Here is a 21,522-nt window from a genome sequence, read left to right on the forward strand (position 1 = left end):
CATGCAGTAATGTTACAGTGTACAGTAAGCAGTTACACCGGCGGGCCCTGGTGGCAATAAATTAGTCAAACCAAAAGCTTGCCTTGACTTGGAAGAGTTCCAGTGTTGTGTTGCATAGTCATAGCTGTTTGAGCAGGATGTTTCAGTAGGCTAAACTAGCTAGCTGCATTTGCTAGCTAAGTAAGTGAAACTGAAGAAAAAAAATTACGAAATCTCTCTCTATTTCTCTCTTGCTTCTCCTTCATTTAGGAATAAATTAATTTGTACAAAACTGTTTAACAATTTTTTTTCTCTCTCGTTTAGTTAGCTACTCACCACATTTTATGCACTGCAGCGCTAGCTAGCTGTAGGTTATGCTTTCAGTAATAGATACATTCTCTGATCCTTTGATTGGGTGGACAACATGTCAGTTCATGCTGCAAGAGCTCTGATAAGTTGGAGTACGTCCTCCGGACGGAAGTCTATGGAAGTGGGTGAGAACCATGAGCCTCCTCTTTTGATGAAGCTATGGAATTGGCCTTAAACTGAGACGTCTTTCTCAGAAATGTAGCCACTGCTTTACATCGGCATATACAGTATGTACATTATCTCCGCTACACAGGTAGTGGTGCTCCATTCCACTGTGTTGCTGCTGCTAAACCTACATCTAAACCTGTCTACTATCCTGTGTGTCACTGAGCCCCTGCTGCATGTGGAGGTGGGGAGGAGAGGCTGGCAGAGAGGCAGAGCCAGTGGGGGCTGATGGAGAGGAGAGGAGGGGGACGAGCTGAAGACATCAGGCATCAGCTGTGCTCACTGGGAAGGAAAACAGAAATGGACAGATCTATCTGCTGTGGGTCACCCTCCCCCATATCTCTGTATCTCTCTCTCTATTTCTTCATCACTCTATCTTTGTCTCTGTGCCTCTATTTCTCTCTCTCCCCCCTCTCCCCGTCTCCCCTCAGATGTGTAGAGAAAACAGCATCTGTTGCCACTGGGCATCTGGCAGAGTCTGCAATTAATGAAACAGTGAGTGCTGCTGCGTAACTTCAACCGGCTGAGCAAAACAATCACAGAGTTCTGCAAGTGATGCACATCAAATAACGAAACAACAACAAGCCCAAAGAAGGGAGAAAACAACATATTAATGGGAGGAAGCCTTGACAGGTGACCAATTTTCAAGGTGAGATTTCAGTGCATCATAACCAAAGTCACTCACAGCCTGTCTGTCAAATTACAAATGCTCAAGTCGTTAAATACAGTGAGGGAAAATGTATTTGATCCCCTGCTGATTTTGTACGTTTGCCCACTTACAAAGAAATGATCAGTCTATAATTTTAATGGTAGGTTTATTTGAACAGTGAGAGACAGAATAACAACAAAAAAATCCAGAAAAACGCATGTCAAAAATGTTATAAATTGATTTGCATTTTCATGAGGGAAATTAGTATTTGACCCCTCTGCAAAACATGACTTAGTACTTGGTGGCAAAACCCTTGTTGGCAATCACAGAGGTCAGACGTTTCTTGTAGTTGGCCACCAGGTTTGTACACATCTCAGGAGGGATTTTGTCCCACTCCTCTTTGCAGATCTTCTCCAAGTCATTAAGATTTCGAGGCTGACGTTTGGCAACTCGAACCTTCAGCTCCCTCCACAGATTTATGGGATTAAGGTCTGGAGACTGGCTAGGCCACTCCAGGACCTTAATGTGCTTCTTCTTGAGCTACTCCTTTGTTGCCTTGACCGTGTGTTTTGGGTCATTGTCATGCTGGAATACCCATCCACGACCCATTTTCAATGCCCTGGTGAAGTTGTCCTGTCCCCTTAGCAGAAAAACACCCCCAAAGCATAATGTTTCCACCTCCATGTTTGACGGTGGAGATGGTGTTCTTGGGGTCATAGGCCGCATTCCTTCTCCTCCAAACACGGCGAGTTGAGTTGATGTCAAAGAGCTCCATTTTGGTCTCATCTGACCACAACACTTTCACCAGTTGTCCTCTGAGTCATTCAGATGTTCATATGTATTCTTGAGCAGGGGGACCTTGCGGGCGCTGCAGGATTTCAGTCCTTCTTGGTGACTATGGTCCCAGCTGCCTTGAGATCATTGACAAGATCCTCCCGTGTAGTTCTGGGCTGATTCCTCACCGTTCTCATGATCATTGCAACTCCACGATGTGAGATCTTGCATGGAGCCCCAGGCTGAGGGAGATTGACAGTTCTTTTGTGTTTCTTCCATTTGCGAATAATTGCACCAAATGTTGTCACCTTCTCACCAAGCTGCTTGGCGATGGTCTTGTAGCCCATTCCAGCCTTGTGTAGGTCTACAATCTTGTCCCTGACATCCTTGGAGAGCTCTTTGGTCTTGGCCATGGTGGAGAGTTTGGAATCTGATTGATTGATTGCTTCTGTGGACAGGTGTCTTTTTTTATAGGTAACAAGCTGCGGTTAGGAGCACTCCCTTTAAGAGTGTGCTCCTAATCTCAGCTCGTTACCTGTATAAAAGACACCTGGGAGCTAGAAATCTTTTTGATTGAGAGGGGGTCAAATACTTATTTCCCTCATTAAAATGCAAATCAATTTATAACATTTTTGACATGTGCTTTTCTGGATTATTTTTGTTGTTATTCTGTCTCTCACTGTTCAAATAAACCTACCATTAAAATGATAGACTGATCCTTTCTTTGTCAGTGGGCAAACGTACAAAATCAGCAGGGGATCAAATACTTTTTCCCCCCACTGTATATACATCATATAATATAATACATACATAATATAATTCATACATAATATAATGTAATACATACATAATATAATACATACATAAATAAGTGCTTATCTTCTGGGCACCATACTGAATTAATGCCATCTTACAAAATGAAAGACAAGAAAAGACTAGTCCAGCTTCGATAGTTACCTCCATGTGTTGTAGAAGAACAGAGGGATGTTGAGGCCTACTGTCAGCCACTCCTGGGCACACAGGAACATGATACAGAACAGCCCATGGATAGAATACTCTGGAAGCACCAACTGGCAGGGAGAGAAGGAGGGAGGGAAGGAGAGAGAACGGAAGAGAGGGGGGGAGTGAAGGGGGGGTAAGAGGGAAAGTGAAACGCTCTTGAGAGAGGTCATTTCACATCAAATCTTCTCATTCACAGATTATTCATCACAATTTGACATGGCGTTAAGGCGGCGCTTGTGTCTAACACAGTTCGTCATGCAAAAACTGGCGCACTTGCATTTTCCAGCCCTAACGCCAGGTTCGGCTATTTACCTGTCTTAAAAACATGATCCGAAGTGCTAATTTCAGGCAGCGCTGATGGATAATTAAGACCAACCAAAAGCTGGTTTTAGCGGTAACGCAGTTGGTTATGGCATGAATTTGGACAGCAGAAACGCAGCCTATCCAGCCATGGCACACACTGCCCATACGTGCATGGAACAAGAGTAGCCTAATGTCCCCATGTACTTTTTGTAATGATTTGTTGTTAATAAAATAAATAAATAATGAAAATAGAAATAAAAAGACAAACAAATAACACAATAAAACATTAACAAAAAGAGCAGCCAAATGTGATTTGAAGCCTGCATACTTCGTATTTAGAAACATACAACCAAGCATAGCCTCTCCTCATCTCAATGAGGGCTTTTCTTGTTGACCCAATGCAATCTGGAAGTAATCAAAAAGACTGTCAATAAAGAGTTTGGCTTCTGAGGCTTCTTGGAAATAAATCTTAATCCCGAAAACTTTATTAAAATATCAAGTTTGATAGGAGTGAAACAGTGAGCTGACATTCCCTTTTTATCTATGAATTGTAGGCAGGCCCACATTATTTTAGCCATGCAGGTACCATTTTGGATGTCCATTAAATTCTCCATAGTCTGAGTTGTTTTAATATTATATGCCCATGGGGAGAAATGAATATGCCTGTAAGTGTGACATAGCTTATTTAAAACAAGTTGTTGTTTAGTTTTTTTAGAATTTGATTAGAATTATTCATTCTCTTTTTAGGCCTTATCAATAATGAATTTAATCTTGCTTATTGACAATGTTTGGCATGTCCATGCTCAACCATAATGCAATATACAGTAGGCCTAGCCCCTGTATCAGTGTGAATGCTACTGAAGTCATGCAATTACTTAGAACAATGTGGACTGCAAATTTAGGAAAGATTGGATAGGTCTATATTTGATTATTTCGTTTCTGAAAGCCATTTGATAAACTAATACGGACAAACATTGAAATTGGTGTTGATTGAAAGGCAATACATTAAAGAGAGTAAATATACAAATGAAAGCAACTGTCACATCCTGACCCTAGTAAGATGTCATTTTCTATAGTAGAGTAGGTCAGGGTGTGGCAGGGGGTGTTTTGGGTTGTTCTGTTTTCTATTTCTTTGTTTAATTTCTAGTTTTTCTATTTCTATGTTGGGATTGTTTGGGTTGATCTCTAATTGGAGGCAGCTGATCCTCGTTGCCTCTGATTAGAGATCATATTTAAGTAGGGGTTTTTCTTCCTGGGTTTTGTGGGTAGTTGTTTTCTGTTTAGTGTATGTCACCTGATGGAACTGTTGTCGGTCGTTTTGTTTAAATATAGTCATTAAAAGTAAATATGAGCACATCACACGCCGCACCTTGGTCTCCTTTAGACGACCCACGTTACAGAACTACCCACCATGATTGGATCAAGCGGCGTGCCCGGGCAGAAATGGACACCTGGTCACATCAGGAGTGGATTGAGAGGAGAGACTGGACTTGGGGCCAGGTAATCGAGCGATATCGGAGCCTACCTGGGAAGAACGAGAGGCAGCCCCAAATTGTTTTTTTTGGGGGGGGGGGGCACACAGATAGTTTGGCTGGGCCAGGACTGGGACCTGAGCCAATTCCCTGTGCTTTTTGTGGTGAGCATGTGCCTGCCTCTCTCACTCTCTCTCCAGTGCGCCTCCATAGCAAAGTACGTCCTGTGCCTGCTCCTCGCGCTCTCCCTCCAGTGCGCCTCCAGAATCCAGTATGTCCCGTGCCTGTTCTTCGCACTCTCCCTCCAGTGAGCATCCATAACCCAGTACGGCCGGTGCCTGCTTTGAGCACTCGGTCCTCAGTGCGTCTCCCCAGTCCGGTGAGACCAGTTCCTGCTCCACGTACAAAGCCTCCAGTGATAGTCGATGGTCCGACGCCTGTAGAGATGATCCATGGCACTAAGCCTCTAGTGATGATCCATGGCCCGGAGCCTGTAGGGATATTCCATGGCACGAAGCCTGAAGAGGTAATCCATGGCCCGGAACCTGAAGAAATAATCCTTGTCAAGAAGCCTGGAGGGATTATAAATGGTCTGGAGCCTGTAGGGATAAACCATGGCACGAAGCCTGTAGAAATAATCCATGGCCCGGCACCTGTAGAGATAATCCATGGTAAGAAGCCTCCAGTGATGATCCTTGGCACGGAACCTGTAGAGATGATCCATGGCATGGAGCCAGCAGCAACGGTCACTAGTCCGGAACCTATTATGACGCCTCCCAGTCCGGAGCCTCCGGCGACGCTTTTCCGTCCGGAGCCTCCAGCGACACTCCTCAGTCCAGAATCTTCAACGGCGGCCTGCAGCCCGGAGTCTCCAGCGGCGGCCTGCAGCCCGGAGCCTCCAGCGGCGGCCTGCAGCCCGGAGCCTCCAGCAATGATCTACAGTCCGGTTCCTTCAACGACGATCCACAGTCAGGTGGTAATAAAGCAGAAGGATCAGCGGGTGGAGCGGGGAGTACGCCCAGAATCGGAGCCGCCTCCTATGCTGGAGGTTATGTGGACTGCATTTGAGCCACCATAGACTTGTCACCCTCCCTTTGTGTTTTGTGGTTGTTTTGTTTATGTTGCATTCGGGGGCTGCAGCTTTTGGGGGGGGGGTACTGTCACGTCCTGACCCTAGTAAGATGTCATTTTCTATAGTAGAGTAGGTTAGGGCGTGACAGGGGGTGTTTTGGGTTGTTCTGTTTAAGTTATAGTTTTTCTATTTCTATGTTGAGATTGTTTGGGTTAATTTCTAATTGGAGGCAGCTGATCTTCGTTGCCTCTGATTAGAGATCATATTTACAGTGCCTTGCGAAAGTATTCGGCCCCCTTGAACTTTTCGACCTTTTGCCACATTTCAGGCTTCAAACATAAAGATATAAAACTGTAATTTTTTGTGAAGAATCAACAACAAGTGGGACACAATTATGAAGTGGAACGAAATTTATTGGATATTTCAAACTTTTTTAACAAATAAAAAACTGAAATTGGCCGTGCAAAATTATTCAGCCCCCTTAAGTTAATACTTTGTAGCGCCACCTTTTGCTGCGATTACAGCTGGAAGTCGCTTGGTATGTCTCTATCAGTTTTGCACATCGAGAGACTGAAATTTTTGCCCATTCCTCCTTGCAAAACAGCTCGAGCTCAGTGAGGTTGGATGGAGAGCGTTTGTGAACAGCAGTTTTCAGTTTTTTCCACAGATTCTCAATTGGATTCAGGTCTGGACTTTGACTTGGCCATTCTAACACCTGGATATGTTTATTTGTGAACCATTGTAGATTGTAGATTTTGCTTTATGTTTTGGATCATTGTCTTGTTGGAAGACAAATCTCCGTCCCAGTCTCAGGTCTTTTGCAGACTCCATCAGGTTTTCTTCCAGAATGGTCCTGTATTTGGCTCCATCCATCTTCCCATCAGTTTCAACCATCTTCCCTGCCCCTGCTGAAGAAAAGCAGGCCCAAACCATGATGCTGCCACCACCATGTTTGACAGTGGGGATGGTGTGTTCAGGGTGATGAGCTGTGTTGCTTTTACGCCAAACATAACGTTTTGCATTGTTGCCAAAAAGTTCGATTTTGGTTTCATCTGACCAGAGCACCTTCTTCCACATGTTTGGTGTGTCTCCCAGGTGGCTAGTGGCAAACTTTAAACGACACTTTTTATGGATATCTTTAAGAAATGGCTTTCTTCTTGCCACTCTTCCATAAAGGCCAGATTTGTGCAGTATACGACTGATTGTTGTCCTATGGACAGAGTCTCCCACCTCAGCTGTAGATCTCTGCAGTTCATCCAGAGTGATCATGGGCCTCTTGGCTGCATCTCTGATCAGTCTTCTCCTTGTATGAGCTGAAAGTTTAGAGGGACGGCCGGGTCTTTGTAGATTTGCAGTGGTCTGATACTCCTTCCATTTCAATATTATCGCTTGCACAGTGCTCCTTGGGATGTTTAAAGCTTGGGAAATCTTTTTGTATCCAAATCCGGCTTTAAACTTCTCCACAACAGTATCTCGGACCTGCCTGGTGTGTTCTTTGTTCTTCATGATGCTCTCTGCGCTTTAAACGGACCTCTGAGACTATCACAGAGCAGGTGCATTTATACGGAGACTTGATTACACACAGGTGGATTCTATTTATCATCATTAGTCATTTAGGTCAACATTGGATCATTCAGAGATCCTCGCTGAACTTCTGGAGAGAGTTTGCTGCACTGAAAGTAAAGGGGCTGAATAATTTTGCACGCCCAATTTTTCAGTTTTTTATTTGTTAAAAAAGTTTGAAATATCCAATAAATTTCGTTCCACTTCATGATTGTGTCCCACTTGTTGTTGATTCTTCACAAAAAATGGGTTTTATATCTTTATGTTTGAAGCCTGAAATGTGGCAAAAGGTCAAAGTTCAAGGGGGCCGAATACTTTCGCAAGGCACTGTAAGTAGGGGTTTTTCTTCCTGGGTTTTGTGGGTAGTTTTCTGTTCAGTGTATGTCACCTGACGGAACTGTTGTCGGTTGTTTTGTTTAAATATATTCATTAAAAGTAGATATGAGCACTTCACACGCCGCACCTTGGTCTCCTTTAGACGACCCACGTTACAGCAACCGTATATTTCGCCATGGACCAAGCCTCGACACACTCACAACTTGTTAATTCATCAAAACCCAGCACTTTCGAGCCAACACCAGCAAGTGTGCGGATAATTCTAATAGTGAAAATAGAAAAAATATTTCTGACACACCCCTGAACCTATAGTGCTACCGCCTGCGCTTAGATTTACCATTGTGTTAGGTTTGTTAAAATAGAGCTCTAAATATACACTTAACAAAAATATAAACGCAACATGTAAAGTGTTGGTTTCATGACCTATACACACAAAAAGCTTATTTTTCGCAAATGTTGTGCATACATTTATTTACATCTCTGTTTGTCAGCATTTCTCCTTTGCCAAGATAATCCATCCACCTGAAAGGTGTGGCATATCAAGAAGCTGATTAAACATGATCATTACACAGGTGCACCTTGTGCTGGGTACAATAAAAGGCCATACTGAAATGTGCAGTTTTGTCACACAACACAATGGCAAAGATGTCTCAAGTTGAGGGAGCATGCAATTGGCATGCTGACTGCAGGAATGTCCACCAGAGCTGTTGCCCGATAATTGAACGTTAATTTCTCTACCATAAGCCACCTCCAATGTCATTTTTGACCACGTGTAACCACTCCAGTCCAGAACCTCCACATCCGGTTTCTTCACCTGCAGAATCGTCTGAGACCAGCCACCCGGACAGCTGATGAAACTGTGGGTTTGCACAAGCAAACAGTTTCTGCACAAACTGTCAGAAACCGTTTCAGGGAAGCTCATCTGCATGCTCGTCTTCCTCACTAGGGTCAAGACCTGACTGCAGTTTGGTATCATAACCGATTTCAATGGGCAAATGCTCCCTTTTGATGGCCACTGGCACTCTGGAGAAGTGTGCTCTTCACGGATGAATCCTGGCTTCAACTGTACCGGGCAGATGGCAGACAGCGTGTATGGCTTCGTGTGGGCGAGCGGTTTGCTGATGTCAATGTTGTGAACAGAGTGCCCCATGGTGGGGTTATGGTATGGGCAGGCATAAGCTACGGAAAACGAACACAATTGCATTTTATCAATGGCAATTTGAATGCACAGAAATACTGTGATGAATGCAACTAAATGCATGCTATTCAATTGATCACTGCCCGCACCTGCCCGCCGTCCAGCATCACTACTCTGGACGGCTTTGACTTAGAATACGTGGACAACTACAAATACCTAGGTGTCTGGTTAGACTGTAAACTCTCCTTCCAGACTCACATTAAGCATCTCCAATCCAAAATTAAATCTAGAATTGGCTTCCTATATCGCAACAAAGCATCTTTCACTCATGCTGCCAAACATACCCTCGTAAAACTGACCATCCTACTGATCCTCGACTTCGGCGACGTCCTCTATAAAATAGCCTCCAACACTCTACTCAACAAATTGGATGCAGTCTATCACAGTGCCATCCATTTTGTCACCAAAGCCCCATACACTACCCACCACTGAGACCTGTACGCTCTCGTTGGTTGGCCCTCGCTTCATACTCGTCGCCAAACCCACTGGCTACAGGTTATCTGGTCTCTGTTAGGTAAAGCCCCGCCTTATCTCAGCTCACTGGTCACCATAGCAGCACCCATTTGTAGCACGCGCTCCAGCAGGTATATCTCACTGGTCACCCCCAAAGCCAATTCCTCCTTTGGTCGCCTTTCCTTCCAGTTCTCTGCTGCCAATGACTGGAACGAACTGCAAAAATCACTGAAGCTGGAAACTCAGATCTCCCTCACTAGCTTTAAGCACCAGCTGTCAGAGGAGCTCACAGATCACTGCACCTGTACATAGCCCATCTATCTACCTCATCCCCTTACTGTATGTATTTTATTTATCTTGCTCCTGTGCACCCCAGTATCTCTACTTGCACATTTATCTTCTGCACATATACCATTCCAGTGTTTAATTGCTATATTGTAATTACTTCGCCACCATAGCCTATTTATTGCCTTATCTCCCTTATCCTACCTCATTTGCACTCACTATATAGACTTTTTTTTCTTTTTTTCTACTGTATTATTGACTGTATGTTTTGTTTATTCCATGTGTAACTCTGTGTTGTTGTATGTGTCGAATTGCTATGCTTTATCTTAGCCAGGTCGCAGTTGCAAATGAGAACTTATTTTCAACTAGCCTACCTGGTTAAATAAAGGTGAAATAAATCAAATTAAATAAAAAATGAGATCCTGAGGCCTATTGTCGTGCCATTCATCCGCCACCATTACCTCATGTTTCAGCATGATAATGCAAGGCCCCATATCGCAAGGATCTGTACACAATTCCTGGAAGCTGAAAATATCCCAGTTCTTCCATGGCCTGCATACTCACCAGACATGTCACCCATTGAGCAAGTTTGGGATGCTCTGGATCACCGTGTACCACAGTGTGTTCCAGTTCCTACCAATATCCAACTACTTCGCACAGTCATTAAAGATGAGTGGGACAACATTCCACAGGCCACAACCAACAGCCTGATCATCTGAAGAAATGTGTCGCGCTTCTTGAGGCAAATGGTGTTCACATCAGATACTGACTGGTTTTCCACACCCCTACTTTTATTTTTATAGGTGTCTGTGACCAACATATGCATATCTGTATTCACAGTCATATGATTTCCTTATATGAGCTGTAACTCAGTAAAATATGGCAATCATAGACAGCTCCAAACAATTACCCACAGGGCTTCACAATGTCATTGAACAACTGGCTAGCCTGTAAATGTGTTTTTTATCTTTATTTAACTAGCAACAAATTCTTATTTACAATGACGGCCTACCCCGGCCAAACCCTTACCCGCTGGGCCAATTGTGCGCTGCCCTATGGGACTCCCAATCACGTCCGGTTGTGATACAGTCTGGAATCAAACCAGGGTCTGTAGTGATGCCTCTAGCCCTGAGATGCAATGCCTTAGACCGCAGCGCCACTAGGGAGCAAATATACATGGGCAATTATCATAAATGTTACTCACTGATCTTGTGCCATGTCATGTGTTTGATAGCATTCCTGTACATAAGCTTTTCAAATTGAGTGAGTGGGGTCAAACACATGGTGGCAAACTGCCATCAGTCACTATAATGAATCCAGCATCAGCAGCTATTAGTCATCAGAGTGGAGCTCCAAACATGGTTAGAGTCTGACAAAGAGTGAGTACCGAGATTACAGAGTAGTCATTATCACTAGCTGGGCCACATACAGTGTCTCTCTCACCAAAATGTCAGCGGCATCTTTCCTTGTGGTGAAATGAACGCTGTGTGAAATAAAACATTTGGAAGACGCTAGGAGCCTACCCAATAAACGTCAATGCGTCAAGTCAAAAATGAAAGCCTTAGTTTAAATTGTGTCTGCTCTGAAAAGTTTTTATAGAACTTTGTGGATATGATTATGGTACGAATCAGGTGTGTTAGTCATAAGCGTATCCCATTGATTATATTGGCACATAGTGGTGGAAGACTTAGGATATACATACGGTAATACAACAGGATTAGTAGTTGTATTCATGTGCGTAGTCAACCTGAAATTCAATGCGATTGCCACCACAGTGCTGATAAATACAATGTCTTGAGTCCTAAATGCTCACGGTGTAAGCCCTGTTTCCAGCTCTGTGTTTGTGTAAACACACGGAAAGGGGTTTTAGGTTATTATGTTTGACTCATACAGAAGGTTTTATCCTAGGCAATACCAACAATACCAGGATTTGTGCTCCTTAGCGCCACAGATGTACCCTGTTGAAAACTCTAAAATATGTAACGATTTAAAAAGAAAAAAAGCTTTCAGAGAAGCAGAAGGAGAGATGCACCGGCCGAGTTAAACTACTGTATGTAGGCTTAATGCTATTCCCTAATGCTATTTTACTGCTGCTCTTTAATAATTTGTTACTTTTATTTCTCATTCTTATGTCGTTTTTAGGTATTCTTTTATTTTGGAAAATGTTTCAGCTGCATTGTTGGTTAGGGCTTGTAAGTAAGCATTTCACTGTAAAGGTCTACACCTGTTGTATTCGGCGTATGTGACAAATAAAATGTGATTTGATTTGATGTGAAGCCCTCCACACGTTCATGTATATTTAACAAGCTAAAGGCACAACTGGAGCCTTGTCTGAAACACCTGGACTTGTACACGATGTGCATTGGCTCTATTATACATTATTCACAGTGCTGCATACTCCCTAATAACATAAAAACACATTGGAGCACAGTGGAGAAGCTCCATAACAGCAGGTGATGGAGAAACCGCTGCTCAAACAGATCTATATATAAACGCGACACTTCGCCATGCTTCATTAAAATACAAATAGTCACGCTAAACTTTTTATTACCCCCGCTTATTCTCAGCCCCCATCCATCAAGTCCCAATCCTACCCTCGCTGTCGCTGGCTAAACTCCTGCTGAATGCAGACAAACATTATGAACCACTCCCATGCTAATGTACCAGGCTTCTGTATAACTAAATTCAACCTACAACCTAAAATACATTGTGAGCACATACATCAGTAGCAGTCATCACACCAACCATGACTAAAACAGTGACATGATGGAAGACAAAGGGTTTGGTTGCGAGGCACACGGAGCAACACAGCTACATGATACTGTAGGTCTAATGACGAGGGGATCAGTCTCTGGGCTCTGAGCCCTGAAGGGTTCCTCCCTCTCTGTCTTCCACATCTGAACACCCCAGGGCACACATACACACACACTAGCCGGTGGCGAGGCAGGGTTCAACCTGTCGGCCAATTAGAGTGGACTCCTGCGAGGGCCCAACTCAGCCACAGTTCAAGAGGCTGGAGTGTCAAAGTGCTTTTCAAGTGTGATTTGAGGCAGCTCCCTGGGAGGGAGAGCAGAGCAACACTTGGAGGCAGGCTCTCTACAGCACACAGAGCTAATGACAGAGGGCCGCTGCTGCAGAGCGACTCACACTACTCTGCTCCATTCTGGTGATATACAGATCTATAGCCCACTCTCCTCTACTCCACTCTGGTGATATACAGATCTATAGCCCACTCTCCTCTACTCCACTCTGGTGATATACAGATCTATAGCCCATTCTCCTCTACTCCACTCTGGTGATATACAGAACTATAGCCCACTCTCCTCTACTCCACTCTGGTGATATACAGAGCTATAGCCCACTCTCCTCTACTCCACTCTGGTGATATACAGATCTATAGCCCACTCTCCTCTACTCCACTCTGGTGATATACAGATCTATAGCCCACTCTCCTCTACTCCACTCTGGTGATATACAGATCTATAGCCCACTCTCCTCTACTCCACTCTGGTGATATACAGATCTATAGCCCAGTCTCCTCTACTCCACTCTGGTGATATACAGATCTATAGCCCACTCTCTACTCCACTCTGGTGATATACAGAGCTATAGCCCACTCTCCTCTACTCCACTCTGGTGATATACAGATCTATAGCCCACTCTCCTCTACTCCACTCTGGTGATATACAGATCTATAGCCCACTCTCCTCTACTCCACTCTGGTGATATACAGATCTATAGCCCACTCTCCTCTACTCCACTCTGGTGATATACAGAGCTATAGCCCACTCTCCTCTACTCCACTCTGGTGATATACAGATCTATAGCCCACTCTCCTCTACTCCACTCTGGTGATATACAGATCTATAGCCCATTCTCCTCTACTCCACTCTGGTGATATACAGATCTATAGCCCACTCTCCTCTACTCCACTCTGGTGATATACAGATCTATAGCCCACTCTCCTCTACTCCACTCTGGTGATATACAGATCTATAGCCCACTCTCCTCTACTCCACTCTGGTGATATACAGAGCTATAGCCCACTCTCCTCTACTCCACTCTGGTGATATACAGATCTATAGCCCACTCTCCTCTACTCCACTCTGGTGATATACAGATCTATAGCCCACTCTCCTCTACTCTGGTGATATACAGATCTATAGCCCACTCTCCTCTACTCCACTCTGGTGATATACAGATCTATAGCCCACTCTCCTCTACTCTGGTGATATACAGATCTATAGCCAATTTGTAAGTCGCTCTGGATAAGAGCGTCTGCTAAATGACTTAAATGTAAATGTAAATGTAGCCCACTCTCCTCTACTCCACTCTGGTGATATACAGATATATAGCCCACTCTCCTCTACTCTGGTGATATACAGATCTATAGCCCACTCTCCTCTACTCCACTCTGGTGATATACAGAGCTATAGCCCATTCTCCTCTACTCCACTCTCGTGATATACAGAGCTATAGCTCACTCTCCTCTACTCCACTCCCTCCATTCTTCCTCTCTCTCTCTGATCAACAGTGATTTGTCTTAATCATGGCATAATCAGGATTCATTTAGACGTGTTCAGAAACATCACCAAAACAAACTGTAAATGCATTCAATGAGTTTGTAGAGTCACAAGCTTGATGTAAATCATTGCATGCTATGAATATGGGACCAAATACAACACTTTTTGAATACTTTAATGAACTATAAGTGCATTTGTCCAAATATCTATTGACTTCTTCAAATGGGGGGACTAGATACATAAAGTGCCTTCATTTCTAAATGGTAAAACAGATATGTATGTGAAAATACCCTAAAATAAAAGGTGACATTCTGTACTGTCGGCTCATATGACACATTTTATTTCAAATCCAAATTGTTGGAGTACAGAGCCAAATGTAAAATAATTGCTTCACTGTCCAAATACATGGAGGGGAGTGCATGTAGCCTTCAGTACACTCACAATACAATGGAACCAGAGGATCAAATGTTCTAAAAAGTTAACAAGGTTTACTAACTGTCTGAAACCATAGCACCAACCCAGAAAGTCCATCTTTCTACAAGTGCCATGACAGTGCCAAGTGTTGCTGCCATTAATGGCTATGGTACAGGAAGTTCATAATTATACAGTAGCAGTTTGTCCATTATAAAAAGGAATCAATTCAATTACTTGAATTAACTTGAAGCAGAAAAGGGGTTGAAACTAGCTGAAGTTTATCTGGTTGAGCAAACCCAGTGGCCTATCCAGGCATCCATCATATGAAACGCCTGTAACACATATGCAATCACGTATGCAATATTGTTCTCCGCCTCGCTCATTTGTGTTTGTGACTAATCTGGATATCACTCTCATTTGAGCAGCAGTAAAATGTCCTCTGCTGCCGCCAGAGATCAAAAGAGCTCCTTCTCTCCATTTACTCTCTCTCGTTACAACAGCAACGATAATTAAAAGTAGCAAATAATTATACATATTTTCTCTTTAAAATAGACGTATTCCTCTGAGACCCAATAGCACATAAGTCCACAGTACATTTAGTTTGTAAAACTTTGTGGATAGATGAAAAGTTGGCCCCAAAGGCTGAACTGGAAGGCATCTGTAGAATATTAGGCGACACGTGTGCATGGGCACATTTTCTTTACATTTATTTCCAACTGACTTCACAGAAAGGTATAATTGCATTACAAGCATACAGAGTTGCTACTGCTTTGATAGTCATACGGTAGCTCCAAAACATTTCTACCGACAATTTTCAACTCAGCACCTCTGATATTTGACATGCTTGAAGATAGAGTTAATCAGGAAAACCTGTTACTAATCAGGTTAAACATTGTTCATGTTCTGAACACAAAAGTCTGCGGACCATTCTTGTTTTTAAACATGAAAGGAACAAATGGTTTGAATTCCACTCCAATCCATTCCAGTGAAAGCCATGGTCACTACCCCATGGTTAAAGGAATAAAACAATCCACAAGTCCCCATATAAACAGAAGCTAGAGTGACTTCAGATGACACTTGACAATAAAGTAGGTGACTGGTATCTCTGCAGTATTTTGCTACTAGACCTTTGATCCTGAGTATCCAAGGACACATCAACACCCTTGTTAATGAAGTGCAGGTATCTAGGCAGTATGCTGCTGCAGAATGCTGCTGCTAGCCCCCTTTGATCTAGTGCCCAGTGACATAGCAGAAATCTGCTGGGAGCTGCTCTGCTCCACACACCCCGTCTGGAAGAGTCATGGCATCATGAACACAGAGCTCAGACATGCCTTACTCACTCTTATAGCCCACTAAGAGAGGTAGAACAACATACAATGACAGAGAAATGAGGGGCAAAGTGAGGAGATAATGGGTAGACTACTGTATACTAGAGGATCGTATTGATCAAGACACAGGCTAGATGTAGAACAGTGGGTTTCAGTGTGTTTCACCTAATGATAACATGCAATAGTTCTGCGAGGCGATCTCACACCTCCACATTGACTCGACGCGTGACACACTAATGGCTCCGTCCAGCCCCCAGCCCCCGCCCCCAGCCCCCGCCACGCACCCAACACTAACTCAGCCGCATCAGGCCTTGGCAAGACACATCAGCTGATTACATCCTGCATACAGTACTATTCGATTTTTAAAATCGTAGAGATTTGAGAATGTATTTTTCTATGAAAGAGAGCTAGAAGGGGACTTTGAACACCAAGGCATAAGAGTTGAGTTATTTTTTCTGTCTCATATTTGGGTAAGGCCAGTTTAGCATTTACATGTACAGCTTAAAAGCCACTAATGTTGGACTACCATGCTGTTTCTTGTTGTTTTCCCAGCTGTACATTGTGGCTGCTCATGTCTATTCACAGTAGTCCAACTCAGCAGTGGCCTGCCAAACTGCCTGATGTCTATCAGGGATTCATCCCAGCGTCTGTGAGAGAGAGAGAGAGAGAGAGAGAGAGAGACACAGACAGACAGACAGACAGACAGACAGACAGACAGACAGACAGACAGACAGACAGACAGACAGACAGACAGACAGACAGACAGACAGACAGACAGACAGACAGACAGACAGACAGACAGACAGACAGACAGACAGACAGACAGATAGAGAGATAGAGAGATTGACAGAGATACAGTGCCTTGCAAAAGTATTCAGCCCCCTTGGCGTTTTTCCTATTTTTGTTGCATTACATCCTGTAATTTAAATTGATTTTTATTTGGATTTCATGTAATGGATATACACAAAATAGTCCAAATTGGTGAAGTGAAATGAAAACAATAACCCCTAAATAAGATCTGGTGCAACCAATTACCTTCAGAAGTCACATAATTAGTTAAATAAAGTCCACCTGTGTGCAGTTTAAGTGTCACATGATCTGTCACATGATTTCAGTATATATACACCTGTTCTGAAAGGCCTCTGTCACGTCCTGACCAATATTTAGGTATTATTTCTATTATATTTGGTCAGGACGTGGCAGAGGTATATTTGTTTTGTATTATGGGGTTTTGTGTGTGGTGTAGTGGGGTGTATTAGTTTGGTATAGGTTCTAGGTTTGTTTTTCTATGTGTAGTTTTGGGTGCTGGACTCTCAATTGGAGGCAGGTGTTTCTAGTTGCCTCTGATTGGGAGTCCCATAAGTAGGTGTGTGTTTGTTTGGTTTTCGTGGGTAGTTGTTTTTGCACTGCGTGTTGTGTGTCTGCAAAACTGTTCCTGTCGTGTATATTGTTTTCCAGTGGATGCGTTACTCCTTTTTTGAATTAAAACATGAGCATCCATATTCCCGCTGCAGTTTGGTCTATTCAACACGGCTCTTTTTGTGACAGAACTACCCACCACCAAAGGACCAAGCAGCGGAGAAGAGGACAGAGGCAAGTGAGGGAGGAATGTTGGAGGCAGCCCCAAGAATTTTTTAGGGGGGCACAAGGGCTATTTGGCGGGGCGAGATTACAGCCCCAGGCCAGCTCCCCGTACCCTTGTAGGGCAGACTGGACAGGTCCCGTGCTTTGGGGTTGGGGCTGTGGTGAGGCCTGGGATTTTCAGGCCGGTAGGCAAGGTACCAGCGCCCCGCATGTGCCAGGGGCGAAGTAGGCATCGAGCCGGAAGGGGTGATGCCAACCCTGCGCTCAAGACCGCCAGTGCGCCCTTTCGGTCCGGTGTTTCCCGCCAGACGCACTAGCATGGAGGTGCGTGTCTCCAGGCTGGCACGTCCTATACCAGCCCCACGCATCAGGAGTCTAGTGTGTCAACCCAGCCTCGCCAGTCAACAGTCACCAGAGCTGCCCGCCAGTCAACAGTCGTCAGTGCTGCCCGCCAGTCAACAGTCGTCAGAGCTGCCCGCCAGTCAACAGTCGTCAGAGCTGCCCGCCAGTCAACAGTCGTCAGAGCTGCCCGCCAGTCAACAGTCGTCAGAGCTGCCCGCCAGTCAACAGTCGTCAGAGCTGCCCGCCAGTCAACAGTCGTCAGAGCTGCCCGCCAGTCAACAGTCGTCAGAGAGGTCAGACTGCCCTGAACTGCCGGAGAGGCCAGACTGCCCTGAACTGCCGGAGTGGCCAGACTGCCCTGAACTGCCGGAGTGGCCAGACTGCCCTGAACTGCCGGAGTGGCCAGACTGCCCTGAACTGCCGGAGTGGCCAGACTGCCCTGAACTGCCAGAGTGGCCAGACTGCCCTGAACTGCCAGAGTGGCCAGACTGCCCTGAACTGCCAGAGTGGCCAGACTGCCCTGAACTGCCAGAGTGGCCAGACTGCCCTGAACTGCCAGAGTGGCCAGACTGCCCTGAACTGCCAGAGAGGCCAGACTGCCCTGAACTGCCAGAGTGGCCAGACTGCCCTGAACCGCCAGAGTGGCCAGACTGCCCTGAACCTCCAGGGTGGCCAGACTGCCCTGAACCTCCAGGGTGGCCAGACTGCCCTGAACTGCCAGGGTGGCCAGACTGCCCTGAACTGCCAGGGTGGCCAGACTGCCCTGAACTGCCAGGGTGGCCAGACTGCCCTGAACTGCCAGGGTGGCCAGACTGCCCTGAACTGCCAGGGTGGCCAGACTGCCCTGAACTGCCAGGGTGGCCAGACTGCCCGGTTCTGCCAGGGTGGCCAGACTGCCCGGTTCTGCCAGAGTGGCCAGACTGCCCGGTTCTGCCAGAGTGGCCAGACTGCCCGGTTCTGCCAGAGTGGCCAGACTGCCCGGTTCTGCCAGAGTGGCCAGACTGCCCGGTTCTGCCAGAGTGGCCAGACTGCCCGGTTCTGCCAGAGGTGCCCGCCTGCCCGGATCTGCCAGGGTGCCCTGCCTGTCAGGATCGGCCAGAGTGGCCCTCCTGTCCTCCGGCCCAGCCCGAGTGGCCCTCCTGTCCTCCGGCCCAGCCCGAGGGGCCCTCCTGCCCTCCGGCCCAGCCCGAGGGGCCCTCCTGCCCTCCGGCTCTCCGGCCCAGCCCGAGGGGCCCTCCTGCTCTCCGGCCCAGCCCGAGGGGCCCTCCTGCTCTCCGGCCCAGCCCGAGGGGCCCTCCTGCTCTCCGGCCCAGCCCGAGGGGCCCTCCTGCTCTCCGGCCCAGCCCGAGGGGCCCTCCTGCTCTCCGGCCCAGCCCGAGGGGCCCTCCTGTCCCCCGGCCCAGCCCGAGGGGCCCTCCTGTCCCCCGGCCCAGCCCGAGGGGCCCTCCTGTCCCCCGGCCCAGCCCGAGGGGCCCTCCTGTCCCCCGGCCCAGCCCGAGGGGCCCTCCTGTCCCCCGGCCCAGCCCGAGGGGCCCTCCTGTCCCCCGGCCCAGCCCGAGGGGCCCTCCTGTCCCCCGGCCCAGCCCGAGGGGCCCTCCTGTCCCCCGGCCCAGCCCGAGGGGCCCTCCTGTCCTCCGGCCCGGCCCGAGGGGTCCGTCTGCCTGGCGCAGCTATCGGCTCCACCGAAGTGGGCGACGCCGAGGGTGGAGCAGGGTCCACGTCCTGCACCGGAGCCACCTCCAGGATAGGTGGGTTGGGGAGGGAGGGTGTAGCACAGTGCCGTCGTTGACGGCAGCCACCCTCCCTTCCCTCCCTTATTGTTTAGGGGGTATTGCTTTTTGGTTTTATTGGGGTAATGGGGATTTTTTGTGTTTTCTTTTAAGGTGCATTCCGGGGTCTGCACCTTTAGGGGAGTAATGTCACGTCCTGACCAATATTTAGGTATTATTTCTATTATATTTGGTCAGGACGTGGCAGAGGTATATTTGTTTTGTATTATGGGGTTTTGTGTGTGGTGTAGTGGGGTGTATTAGTTTGGTATAGGTTCTAGGTTTGTTTTTCTATGTGTAGTTTTGGGTGCTGGACTCTCAATTGGAGGCAGGTGTTTCTAGTTGCTTCTGATTGGGAGTCCCATAAGTAGGCGTGTGTTTGTTTGGTTTTCGTGGGTAGTTGTTTTTGCACTGCGTGTTGTGTGCCTGCAAAACTGTTCCTGTCGTGTATATTGTTTTCCAGTGGATGCGTTACTCCTTTTTTGAATTAAAACATGAGCATCCATATTCCCGCTGCAGTTTGGTCTATTCAACACGGCTCTTTTTGTGACAGCCTCAGAGTCTGCAACACCACTAAGCAAGGGGTACCACCAAGTAAGTGGCACTATGAAGACCAAGGAGCTCTCCAAACAGGTCAGGGACAAAGTTGTGGAGAAGTACAGATCAGGGTTGGGTTATAACAAATATCAGAAACTGTGAACATCCCACGGAGCACCATTAAATCCATTATTAAAAAATGGAAAGGATATGGCACCACAACAAACCTGCCAAGAGAGGGCCGCCCACCAAAACTCACAGACCAGGCAAGGAGGGCATTAATCAGAGAGGCAACAAAGAGACCAAAGATAACCCTGAAGGAGCTGCAAAGCTCCACAGCGGAGATTGGAGTATCTGTTCGTAGGACCACTTTAAGCCATACACTCCACAGAGCTGGGCTTTACGGACGAGTGGCCAGAAAAAAATAAGCAAACATGTTTGGTGTTCACCAAAAGGCATGTGGGAGACTCCCCAAACATATGAAAGAAGGTACTCTGGTCAGATAAGACTAAAATTGAGCTTTTGGCCATCAAGGAAAACATCATGTCTGGCACAAACCCAACACCTCTCATCACCCCGAGAACACCATCCCCACAGTGAAGCATGGTGGTGGCAGCATCATGCTGTGGGGATGTTTTTCATTGGCAGGGACTGGGAAACTGGTCAGAATTGAAGGAATGATGGATGGTGCTAAATACAGGGAAATTCTTGAGGGAAACCTGTTTCAGTCTTCCAGAGATTTGAGACTGGGACAGAGGTTCACCTTCCAGCAGGACAATGACCCTAAGCATACTGCTAAATCAACACTTGAGTGGTTTAAGGGGAAACATTTCAATGTCTTGGAATGACCTAGTCAAAGCCCAGACCTCAATCCAATTGAGAATCTGTGGTATGACTTAACGATTGCTGTACACCAGAGGAACCCAACCAACTTGAAGGAGCTGGAGCAGTTTTGCCTTGAAGAATGGGCAAAAATCCCAGTGGCTAGATGTGCCAAGCTTATAGAGACATACCCCAAGAGACTTGCAGCTGTAATTGCTGCAAAAGGTGTCTCTACAAAGTATTGTTTTTTTGTCTTATTTGTTTGTTTCACAATATAAAATATTTTACATCTTCAAAGTGGTAGGCATGTTGTGTAAATCAAAAGATACAAACCCCCCCAAAATCTATTTTAATTCCAGGGTGTAAGGCAACAAAATAGGAAAAATGCCAAGGGGGTGAATACTTTCGCAAGCCATTGTAGACAGAGAGAGAGACAGACATAGAGAAACAGACATAGAGAGAGCGAGAGAGAGAGACTGTTTCCCCTGTGGATCCTCTCCTCTCCTCCACTTTTCCCTGGCCACAGCACATTAAAGGCAAAAGGCTCCAGGCAGTACTGGTTGTTTCTTCAGAGTGAATTACA

At 46.1% G+C, this 21,522-nt stretch overlaps 1 protein-coding gene across 3 annotated transcripts in view; it reads right to left on the reverse strand.

The window, feature by feature from the left end:
• Positions 1-21,522, reverse strand: part of LOC106571455 (protein cornichon homolog 3) — a 56,622-nt gene that overhangs the window by 10,376 nt on the left and 24,724 nt on the right. For all 3 annotated transcript variants that reach the window (XM_014144587.2, XM_014144586.2, XM_045695747.1), the window contains exon 4: positions 2,894-3,006. In XM_014144587.2, coding sequence (XP_014000062.1) covers positions 2,894-3,006 — 113 coding nt within the window. The remainder of the gene's footprint in view (positions 1-2,893; positions 3,007-21,522) is intronic.

This window comes from Salmo salar, chromosome ssa15, assembly GCF_905237065.1.
Source record: "Salmo salar chromosome ssa15, Ssal_v3.1, whole genome shotgun sequence".
In the NCBI taxonomy this organism is placed as follows: Eukaryota; Metazoa; Chordata; class Actinopteri; order Salmoniformes; family Salmonidae; genus Salmo; species Salmo salar.